Source organism: Rhinopithecus bieti, unplaced genomic scaffold (assembly GCF_001698545.2).
Source record: "Rhinopithecus bieti isolate Rb0 unplaced genomic scaffold, ASM169854v2 scaffold_24996, whole genome shotgun sequence".
Taxonomy (NCBI): domain Eukaryota; kingdom Metazoa; phylum Chordata; class Mammalia; order Primates; family Cercopithecidae; genus Rhinopithecus; species Rhinopithecus bieti.
In genome coordinates this window covers 298681-308721 of record NW_016811678.1, presented here as the reverse complement: position 1 = coordinate 308721, position 10041 = coordinate 298681, and the positions used below count along the sequence as shown (strand labels likewise).

Here is a 10041-nt window from a genome sequence, read left to right as displayed (position 1 = left end):
ACACCAATGGAAGTTGACTTTTCATATCTTTCTCCTGAAATGAACTGTTTTAAATTGGAACATATTTTGTTAAAAAAAAAAAGACCCCAAAACCCAAAAACAAAAATGAAAAACAAAATACCCACCATGAGATCCCTCTACAGAGTCACCAAAAATCCTAAAGCTGAAAACACTAACAATGCCGAAGATTTAGAGGATGTGCTGTAAGAGGAATCCATACAGCTCTAATGGGAGTTTACACTGGGGCCCCCACTTTGGAAAACTGTTTGGTAGTGTGTTGGTGCTGGTGCTAACACACTCGGATCTCCCTATTTTATCTTTTTGAGACAGAGTCTCACTGTGTCACCCAGGCTGGAGTGTAGTGGTGCGATCTTGGCTCACTGCAACCTCCGCTTCCTGGGCTCAAGTGATTCTCCTGCCTCAGCCTCCCGAGTAGCTGGGATTAAAGGTGCCCACCACCACGCCTGGCTAATTTTGTATTTTTAGCACAGATGGGATTTCACTGTGTTGTCCAGGCCGGTCTCAAACTCCTGAGCTCAGGCAATCTGCTCACCTTGGCCTCCCAAAGTGCTAGGATTATAGGCATGAGCCACTGCGCCCGGCCAGTTCACTCTTTAGTAAAATTTTTATAGCAACTTCTTATTCCATAGTGATTTCAGTCACTCTCAACAAATTCACTTACAGTTATGAATATCTGAACTTTTGCAGGCATTGTCATAGATAAGGAATTTAGCCAAATGGACTCTTGATTATTGCAGTAAAAATTCTGCTCAAATTAGGTAACAGGCATTTGAAGTTTTAAAATGATGTAAACTGTGTTGCAAAAATTTCGCTTCCAGGGATTTAAGAAATAGTCATGATTGTACAAATAAATGTGCTGTAGGCATGTTCATTTAACAAAATGTGTAAAACAGGGAAAACCTATAAACAACCTAAGTGTCCTATAACAGAATTAATTAAATCAGTTATGATACACATATATGATGAAATGTATGCAGCCATTAAAAAATGTTATGAGGGGCTAAGTGCGGTGGCTCATGCCTGTAATCCCAGCACTTTGGGAGGCCGAGGTGGGTGATCACTTGAGGTCAAGAGTCTGAGAGTAGCCTAGCCAATATGGTGAAACCCTGTCTCTACTAAAAATACAAAAAATTAGCTCGACGTGGTGGCGCATGCTTGCAATCCCAGCTACTTGGGAGGCTGAGGCAGGAGAATCGCTTCAACCCGTGAGGCAGAGGTTGCAGTGAGCGGAGATTACACCATTGCACTCTAGCCTGGGTGACAAGAACAAAGCTCCGTCTCAATTAAAAAAAAAAAAAGGAAAGAATATTTGACATGAAAGGTTTTTTTTATAATACATACATTAAGTGAAACAGCAGATTACACCACAGTATATACAAGGTGTTTATATTTTGAGAAAATATATATTTTGAATATTGGAATTATATACACCCAACTAGTAATGCTATCCATTGAGTCATGGAATCACAAGTGATTTGTTTTTTTGCTTGTCCCTATTTTCCAATTTTTCTACAGTGACCGTACTTGTAATAATTAAACATAGTATGGTCATTTAAAATACATCCACAAATTCTCTGATACTCTCTTCAAAAGGCGGAGCCCAGTTCCTATCCCCTTGAGTGTGGGCTGGGTTACATGATTCCCTTCTGACAGACAGGAAAAAGCCCAAGTGATGGCTTGCAACTTTGCAAACTACATCATAAAAGGTTCTGTGGCTTCCTCCTTCGTCACTCTTTGATTACTCACTTGGGAAAGCCAGCTGTTACACCATGACACCTAAGCAGCCTGTAGAGAGGCTCATGTGACAGGAACTGAGGCCTCCAGTCAGCAGTCACATGAGCGAGCCATCTTGGAAACAGGCTTTAGGTGACTGCAGTTTCAGTGGACAACTTGACTGCAACGTCATGAGATACCCTGAGCCCAAATGACCCAGCTCTGCCACTCCTGAATTGCTGACCCACAGAAATGGAGATCTTAAGTATTTTATTTATGTATTTGTGAGACAGAGTCTCACTCTGTCACCCAGGCCGGAGTGCGGTGGTGTGATCTTGGCTCACTGCAACCTCTCCCTCCTGGACTCAAGTGATTCTCCTGCATCAGCCTCCTGAGTAGCTGGGACCACAGGTGTGCACCACCATGCCTGACTAATGTTTGCATTTTCTGTAGAGATGGAGTCTCACTATGTTGCCCAGGCTGATCTTAAACTGCTGACTCAAGTGATCTGCCCACTTCGGCCTCCCAAAATGTTGGGATTACAGGCATGAACCACTGTGCCTGGCCCTAAGTATTTACTTTTAAGCCACTAGGTCTGCAGTAATTTGTTACATAGCAGCAGATAAATAATACACATATTTCTATAGCGATCACATTTATAATTTAAATTGAATTAAAAAGGCCAGGAACAGTGCCTCATGCCTGTAATCCTAGCACTTTAGGAGGCTGAGGCTGGAAGATCGCTTGAGCCCATGAGTTTGAGACCAGCCTAGGTAATGTGGCAAAACACCTTCTCTACAAAATACAAAAAAAAAATTAGCTGGGTGTGGGCCGGGCTTGGTCGCTCACACCTGTAATCCTAGCACTTTGGGAGGCCAAGGTGGGTGGATCACGAGGTCAGGAGATCAAGACAATCCTGGCTAATACGGTGAGCTGAGATCGCGCCACTGCACTCCAGCCTGGGCAACAGAGCGAGACTGTATCTCAAAAAACAAACAAACAAACAAAAATTAGCCGGTGTGGTGGCGTGCACCTGTAGTCCGAGATACTTGGGAGACTATGGTGGGAGAATCACCTGAGTCCAGGAAGTCGAGGCTGCAAGTGAGCTGTGACTGTGCCACTGTACTCCAGCCTGCATGACAGAATGAGACTTTGTCTCAAAAAAAAATTTTTTTTTGGCCGGGCGCAGTGGCTCATGGCTGTAATCTAGCATTTGGGGAGGCTGAGGTGGGTGAATCACGAGGTCAAGAGATCGAGACCATCCTGGCCAACATGGTGAAACCCTGTCTCTACTAAAAATGCAAAAATTAGCTGGGCATGGTGGCATGTGCCTGTAGTCCCAGCTACTCCAGAGGCTGAGGCAGAAGGATTGCTTGAACCCAAGAGGCGGAGGTGGCAGTGAGCCGAGATCATGCCACTGCACTCCAGCTCAAAAAAAAAACTTTTTTTTTAAATTCACAAGTTCTAGTATCTAAAATGAGCAAAATTGCCATGTGTGGTGGATCACACCGGTAATCCCAGCACTTTGGGATGCCGAGGCAGGTGGATCATCTCAGGTCAAGAGTTCAAGACCAGGCTGCAGTGAGCCAAGATTGCACCACGGCACTCCAGCAGGGGAGACAGAGTGAGATTCTATCTCAAAAAAAAAAAAAAAAAAAAAAAAAGTAAAAATGCATTTGAAAAGAATAGCATCAGCCAGGTACAGTGGCTGATGCCTGTAATCCCAGCACTTTGGGAGGCCGAGGGTGGAGGATAGCTGAGCCCAGGAGTTCGAAACCAGCCTGGGCAACATGGTGAAACCCTGTCTCTACAAAAAATACAAAAATTAGCCAACTGTGGTAGCACACACTTGTAGTCTTAGCTACTTGGGAGGCTGGGGAAAGGATTGCTTGAGTCTGGGAGGTCCAGGCTGCAGTGAGCCATGATTGCATCACCTCACTTCAGCCTGGGCAACAGAGCAAGACCTTGTCTCAAAAAAAAAAAAAAAAAAAAATGCAAAAGAAAACAAAACAGAACAGCCTCACTTTCTTATCACTTATACATTAGTTTGAAGGAAGGGAATCACTGGTAAAAGTTTCCATTTTCTTTTTTTTGAGACGGAGTCTTACTCTGTCGCCCAGGCTGGAGTGCAGTGGCGTGATCTTGGCTCACTGCAAGCTCCACCTCCTGGGTTCACACCATTCTCCTGCCTCAGCCTCCTGAGTAGCTGGGACTACAGGCACCTGCCACTACACCTGGCTAATTTTTTATATTTTTTAGTAGAAATGGGGTTTCACCATGTTAGCCAGGATGGTCTGAATCTCCTGACCTCGTGATCTGCCCGCCTCAGCCTCCCAAAGTGCTGGGATTACAGGTGTAAGACACTGTGCCCGGCCAAAAGTTTTCATTTTTGAAAAAAAGCATTAAAATATAGCATGAGGCCAGGCTATATTACTCATTCCTGTAATCCCAGCACTTTTGGAAGCTGAAATGGATTGCCTGAGCCCAGGAGGTTGAGGCTGCAGTGAGCCATGTTTGTGTCACTGCACACCAGCAGCCTGGGCAACAGAAGAAGACCCTGTCTCAAAACAATGAAACATGGTTTACCACAACCAACAGGAAAATTCTGGATAAAGCTATGTATGAAATATTTACTGCTGTGCTCAACAAGGTAGTGTAGAGGTCAAGGGCAAAATCCTGGGGTCAGGTCACCTAGTCTGCTGTCTAATTAGCTGTGTCGTCTTTGGAAAGGTACTTGAACTCTCTGTGACTTAGAATTAGTTTTCTAAAATGTGGGCAGGGCGTGGTGGCTCATGCTTGTAGTCCCAGCACTTTGGGAGGCCGAGGCGGGTGGATCATCTGAGGTCAAGAGTTTGAGGCCAGCCTGGTCAACAAGGTAAAACCAGGTGTCTATTAAAAACACAAAAATTAGCCAGGCGTGGTAGTGCGCACTTGTAATCCCAGCTACTGGGGAGGCTAAGGTTGCAGAATTGCTTGAACCCAGGAGGCAGAGGTTGCAGTGAGCCGAGATCACGCCACTGCACTCCAGCCTGGATGACAGAGCAAGACTCTGTCTCAAAAACAAACAAACAAAAAGTGGATAGTAGCATCTACCTCAAAGAATTGTTGTGGGATCAACAGTGCAGAGAACCTAGCAATTATAAAATTAAAAAAAGTTTCAGGATCCTCTATAAATTTATCATGCCAAGCGGGAAGTTACACCCTGACAGAGTCATATAGCATGTTTGTAACTTCTGCTTCTTAAATTATAATTTATTCCTTCCTTATTTTCATTCTGTAAATGACTATGAGAGACCAGAGACTAGTCCTCCTCTCCTTCCAATCACTCATCTTTGTTACAGATTAACTGCCTCCTTTATTGTTCTGTACCAAACTCACACCAGATGGCACAAAAGACCCCATGACTTACATCTTCAGTGTAGACAGTAAAATACACCCTTCCCAGAAAAAAGACCACCTCATCTGGGCACCGTCGCTCATGCCTGTAATCCCAGTACTTTCGGAGGCAGAGGTGAGCAGACTGCTTAAGCCCAGGAATTTCAGACTGGCCTGGGCAACGTGGCGAAACCCTGTCTCTACAGAAAATACAAAAATTAGTCAGGTGTGTTAGTGCATGCCTGTAGTCCCAGCTACTAGGGATGCCGAGGTGGGAGGATCGCTTGAGCCAGGGAGGCTGAGGCTGTAATGAGTGGCGACTGCACCACTACACTCCTGCCTGGGTGACAGAGTGAAAGAAAGACCACCTGGACCAATCAGACTGTTTTAAGTATGTATTAAGCCTTACACAGAGAGATGCTGAAATTCTGCTAAGCTTCCCTAAATTTTGTCTATGCAAGTGATCCCAAACTTCTAAGCCTTGGAATACTGTCTTCCACTCTTGGGTATCTGTGCTTCCCAGGTGACCCTCCTTAAACTCTCTGCATGAATAAACTCCCTTTAGATTCTGACCCTTTTGATTATTTGAGGTTGACACACTGTGCAATATACATCAGAATACCAAATATGAACCTTCAGAGCAGTCTGTGACATTTAGGTAGAAATCTTTTTTTTTCAGATGGAGTCTTGCTCTGTCGCCCAGGCTGTAGTGCAGTGGCATGATCTCCACTCACCACAACCTCGGCCTCCCAGGTTCAAACGATTCTCCTGCCTCAGCCTCCCAAGTAGCTGGGACTAAAGGCGCCCAGCACCGTGCCCATCTAATTTTTGTATTTTTAGTAGATATGGGGTTTTGCCATGTTTGCCAGGCTGGTCTCGAACTCCTGACTTCAGGCGATCAACCACCTTGGTCTCCCAAAGTGCTGGGATTACAGGCGAAAGTTACTGTGCCCAGCCAACATTTAGGTAGAAATCTTACACATATTCCTATCTTTGGTCTCTCCCCACTTACATTTCTGACCTCTTTACAGCTAAGAACAAATCATTTGTGAACTTGAAAATTTTGAGTTACCACAGTAACTGAAAAAAAAAAAACCTGGAAGTTAAACTGTCACTCTTGCTGCTGTCTTTTAATTAATTAATAAACCCTAAAAAGGCTAACTCACTTGGACACTACTTAATTAACAATCAATTAGTAAGGAAAAGATACTGAAGCAGTAAACTTCAGTGACAGCGAAAAGTTCTGTTAACCAAACATGGATTCTCTCCTCCTAGAACCAAGTTACAGTTGGAGTTACAGAAAATACTTTGAACAGGTCCTTCGGTAACCTGTAGGAAATCAGACAAAAACACAGATCAGTTACTTTCTTTTTCTTTTTTCTTTTTTTGACACACTCACTGTCTCACTCTGTTAACCAGGCTGGAGTGCAGTGGCGAGATCATGGCACACTGCAGCCTCCACCTCCTGGGCTCAAGCGATCCTCTCGCCTCAGCCTTGCAAGTAGCGGGGACTACAAGCGCGCGCCACCATGCCCAGCTAATTTTTTGTATTTTTGTAGAGACAGAATTTCACCATGTTGCCCAAGCTAGTCTGGAACTCCTGAGCTCAAGGGATCCGCCCACCTCGGCCTCCCAAAGTGCTGGGATTACAGGCATGAGCCACTGCGCCCGGCCTGATTGCTTATATTTTTAAAAAGATGTTTTCTTGGTTTCCTAGCCCCTTGTATCGCCCTACAAAGTTCCAAAGGCTTTGATGTTGTTGCAACGGCCATCAGAGGTCAAGGCAGCTCCCTAATGCAGGGCAGCCTCAGACGGGGCCGATCCTGCGCGGCGCCCGGCGGCGGGGACGCTGCCGGCGTCCCCGGGACCTGGCTGGGGGAGGTGTTGGGAGGCGCACCTACACAGGCTCAGGTGACGCGAGTGTGCGGCAAGGGCTGCAGCCGGAGCTAGCGGGCTTGCGGTGGCCACTGAGGAGCTTCTTTCTGCCCGACCTTGTGCTTGTGCCCTCCAGGCGACAGCCGCTTGGTGCGCAGCGCCTGCTCGCTCAGCGTCAGGCCCTTGCTGCGCCCTACGCCGCAGGCTGGCAAGTCGCGCAGGTAGCAGTAGTACAGTCAGTGGTAAAGCTCCTCCTTGTAGGTTATTGGTGTCGGCGGCCAGGTAGGAGCCTGCGGGCCCTAACATGCAGCCAGCGAACACTGACCGGCAGCCTGTGGCCACGCGTCTGCGCATGGGCGCTCCTGGAACACCCAGCCGCCGGGCCTCGACTTCCGATTGGTTCCACAGGAGGGGCGGGCCTCTGTGACGTCACAGGGCCTCTGTGACGACGTGATAGCGCCGGCCTTCGGCGACGTCACAGTGACGCTACAGTGCCTGGAGCTGGGATGTGTTCTTCTCGGAGTGGATCCCGGTAACCGCGAGCTTCCCCGCTGTCGGAGTGGACCCCCTAACCGCGAACTTCCCCGCCATGTTCTGTGTGTTGCTCGCTGGAAAAGGGTAGTTGACAAACTCCGACCCAGCACAGTGTTTCTGTGGGTCAAAACTAGAAAACTATGTCCGGACGTGGCCGAGGCGGAAGGAATCCTTCAGGCCAGGAGTTAAAGAGCAGCCTGGGCAACATGGCGCGACCACTTCTCTGTAGTCACACCTCAGCTTCCCACATACTTGAACCCGAAGGTTCAAGGCTGCAGTGAGCTATGATCCCATCAGAGCACTGCATCCTGCCAGACTGAGGTAAACCGTGTCTAAAAAAATAAACCATCCAAGTGTGCAACAGGGAGGGACTGCTTAAAGAAAACATGATAATTGTATGTTCAAATACTTTTAACAAGTGCAAAATGTATAGGCTTAAATAAATACGGCTGGCCCGGCTTGTTGGCTCGCGCCTGTAATTCCAAAATTTTGTGTGCCCGAGGCATTCCGATCACTTGAAGTCGGGAACTCGAGACCGGCCTGGCCAATATGGTGAAACCCCATCTCTACTAAAAATATAAAAATCAGGCCGGGCACCTTGCATCGTTTCAGGGGCTCGCACCTCCCTAAGGACCCGGTAATTGAACCTCTCGGACCTGAGAGTGAGAAGCCTTTGCTTAGTTCTTCCCAGGCTGATCAGCCCAGGAGTAAGCGAGGAGAGGCCAGTAAGCAAGACCCATGAGAACGGCCCCCTCCTGGAGTTTGAGGCCCATTCCTTCCTGTCCCTGTGTCTCCTCTGTCCGGGACTCCTCGCTGCTCTGCCCCACTTCTGGGGCCATGGCCATGGGGGGCTGCTTTTGGGTACAGGCGCCAGTGGCAACCCTGGGTACAAAGTGGGCAGCTTACCAGGAAGGGATTAGAATAACATGGCAAAAAGCGAGGGGAAAAGCCGCGCTGGCACCGCGCCTCTCGAGCCCCTGACATCACTGGGTGCACTCCTCCCTCACCTCACTCAGGCATCGGCATGAGTTCCATGGGAGCGCTGTCCTGCTCCCTTTGCTGCCTCTTTTTAGTCTTGTGGCTGCCATAACACTTTCCCTTCCCCAGCCCTGCCAACCTGGTGGGACATTAGGCTTCTGTCTCACAGGGTTCTGGGGACAGGCCTGTCCTGTATCATACCCGCAGCAAGAGCCTTTTTTTCTCCAGGGCCTGGGGAGCAGCCAGGCTTCGTGAGTTAAATGCAGATCTGAACCATACCAAGCTGGGATTGGGGTACACACTCTTCTCCTCTGAAAACTAGCTAGGAGTTCCAACTTGGTGAGAGGGAGAGTGGGACAGAGCCAGACCAGACAAGGACTGATCACCTGGAAAAACCTGCCATCAAAGACCTTGAGGAGTGCTGGGTGTGGTGGCTCACGCCTGTAATCCCAGCACTTTGGGAGGCTGAGACAGGTGGATCACTTGAGGCCAGGAGTTCGAGTCCAGCCTGGACAACATGGCAAAACCCTGTCTCTACTAAAAGTACAAAAATTAGCTAGGTATGCTACGCTCCTGTAATCCCAGCTACTCGGGAGGTTGAGGCAGGAGAATCGTTTGAACTGGGGAGGCAGAGGTTGAAGTGAGCAGAGATCGTGCCACTGCATTCCAGTCTGGGAGACAGAGTGAAACTGTGTCACAGATATGAGCCACTGCGCCTGGCTCCTTCAGGTGGGTTTTGAGGCTTCACTACAATACTAGTTCCCTGTTGCTGCTGCAACAAATTACCACACACTTAGTGGCTTAAAACAGCACAGAGGTATTCCCTTACGAGGTATTCCCTTACAGTTCTGAAGGCCAGAATTCTAAAGTCAGTCCTAGGGAGTCAAGGTGGGAGCAGGGTTGCTGCCTTCCCAGGCTCTGTGGGAGAATCCGTTTCCTGGCCATGGAGGCTCTCAGCTTGTGCTGCCTTTCTGGAATGACGCAAGTTTCCTGCTTTCATCACTACACCTCCCTCCGCTCTCCATCACCTGCTCTGCTCTTATAAGGATCCAGGTGAGTACATAAACCCTGCGGGGACAAGCTGGCCAAAGACCCTTAACTTCATTATACTTGCAAAGCCCCTTTTGCTGTGTAAGGTCATGTTCACCGGTTCCCGGAATTAGGATATGGGCATCTTGTAGGCATCAGCCTGCTACAGCTAGGCTGCAAAACTGTTATACCCTCCTGGTGTTTCAATGATTGGGAGAAAAAGGATTGGGATTTTTTGCTTTAGGGTCCCTGTTAAACTTGTATCTATAAAGTCTGGGGTCCCTCTTAACCTTGTGTTTTTGTTTTTTGAGACAGAGCGTTGCTCTGTCATCCAGGCTGGTAGTGGCTCGGTCTCGGCTCACTGTAAAATCCACCTCCTGAGTTCAAGCAATTCTCCTGCCTCAGCCTCCCAAGTAGCTGGGACTACAGGCGCTTGCCACCAGGCCTGGCTAAGTTTTGCATTTTGGTAGAGAAGGGGTGGGACTGGGGATGGGGGAGGGAACGGGGGTTTCCTCT

General features: G+C 48.0%; 1 protein-coding gene and 1 long non-coding RNA gene across 3 annotated transcripts in view; one reads left to right on the top strand and one right to left on the bottom strand.

Annotated features, from left to right (window-relative positions):
- Positions 1 to 6212: 6212 nt before the first annotated feature.
- Positions 6213 to 7366, bottom strand: LOC108543858 (uncharacterized). 2 transcript variants are annotated; one of them, XM_017894668.1, is made up of 2 exons: positions 7007 to 7366; positions 6213 to 6438 (listed from the first exon to the last, which is right to left on the bottom strand). In XM_017894668.1, the coding sequence occupies exons 1-2, from the start codon at positions 7336 to 7338 to the stop codon at positions 6381 to 6383; spliced, it is 390 nt and encodes a 129-aa protein (XP_017750157.1). In that variant the 5' UTR covers positions 7339 to 7366; the 3' UTR covers positions 6213 to 6380. The 2 variants fall into 2 exon arrangements, with proteins under 2 accessions (XP_017750157.1, XP_017750158.1); XM_017894669.1 differs by having other exon boundaries at positions 6215 to 6438; positions 7011 to 7366.
- Positions 7367 to 7439: 73 nt separating this feature from the next.
- LOC108543859 (uncharacterized) overlaps positions 7440 to 10041 on the top strand; it is a 15772-nt gene continuing 13170 nt past the window's right edge. The window contains exon 1 of the long non-coding RNA XR_001889688.1: positions 7440 to 7839. This is a non-coding gene — a long non-coding RNA (uncharacterized LOC108543859). The remainder of the gene's footprint in view (positions 7840 to 10041) is intronic.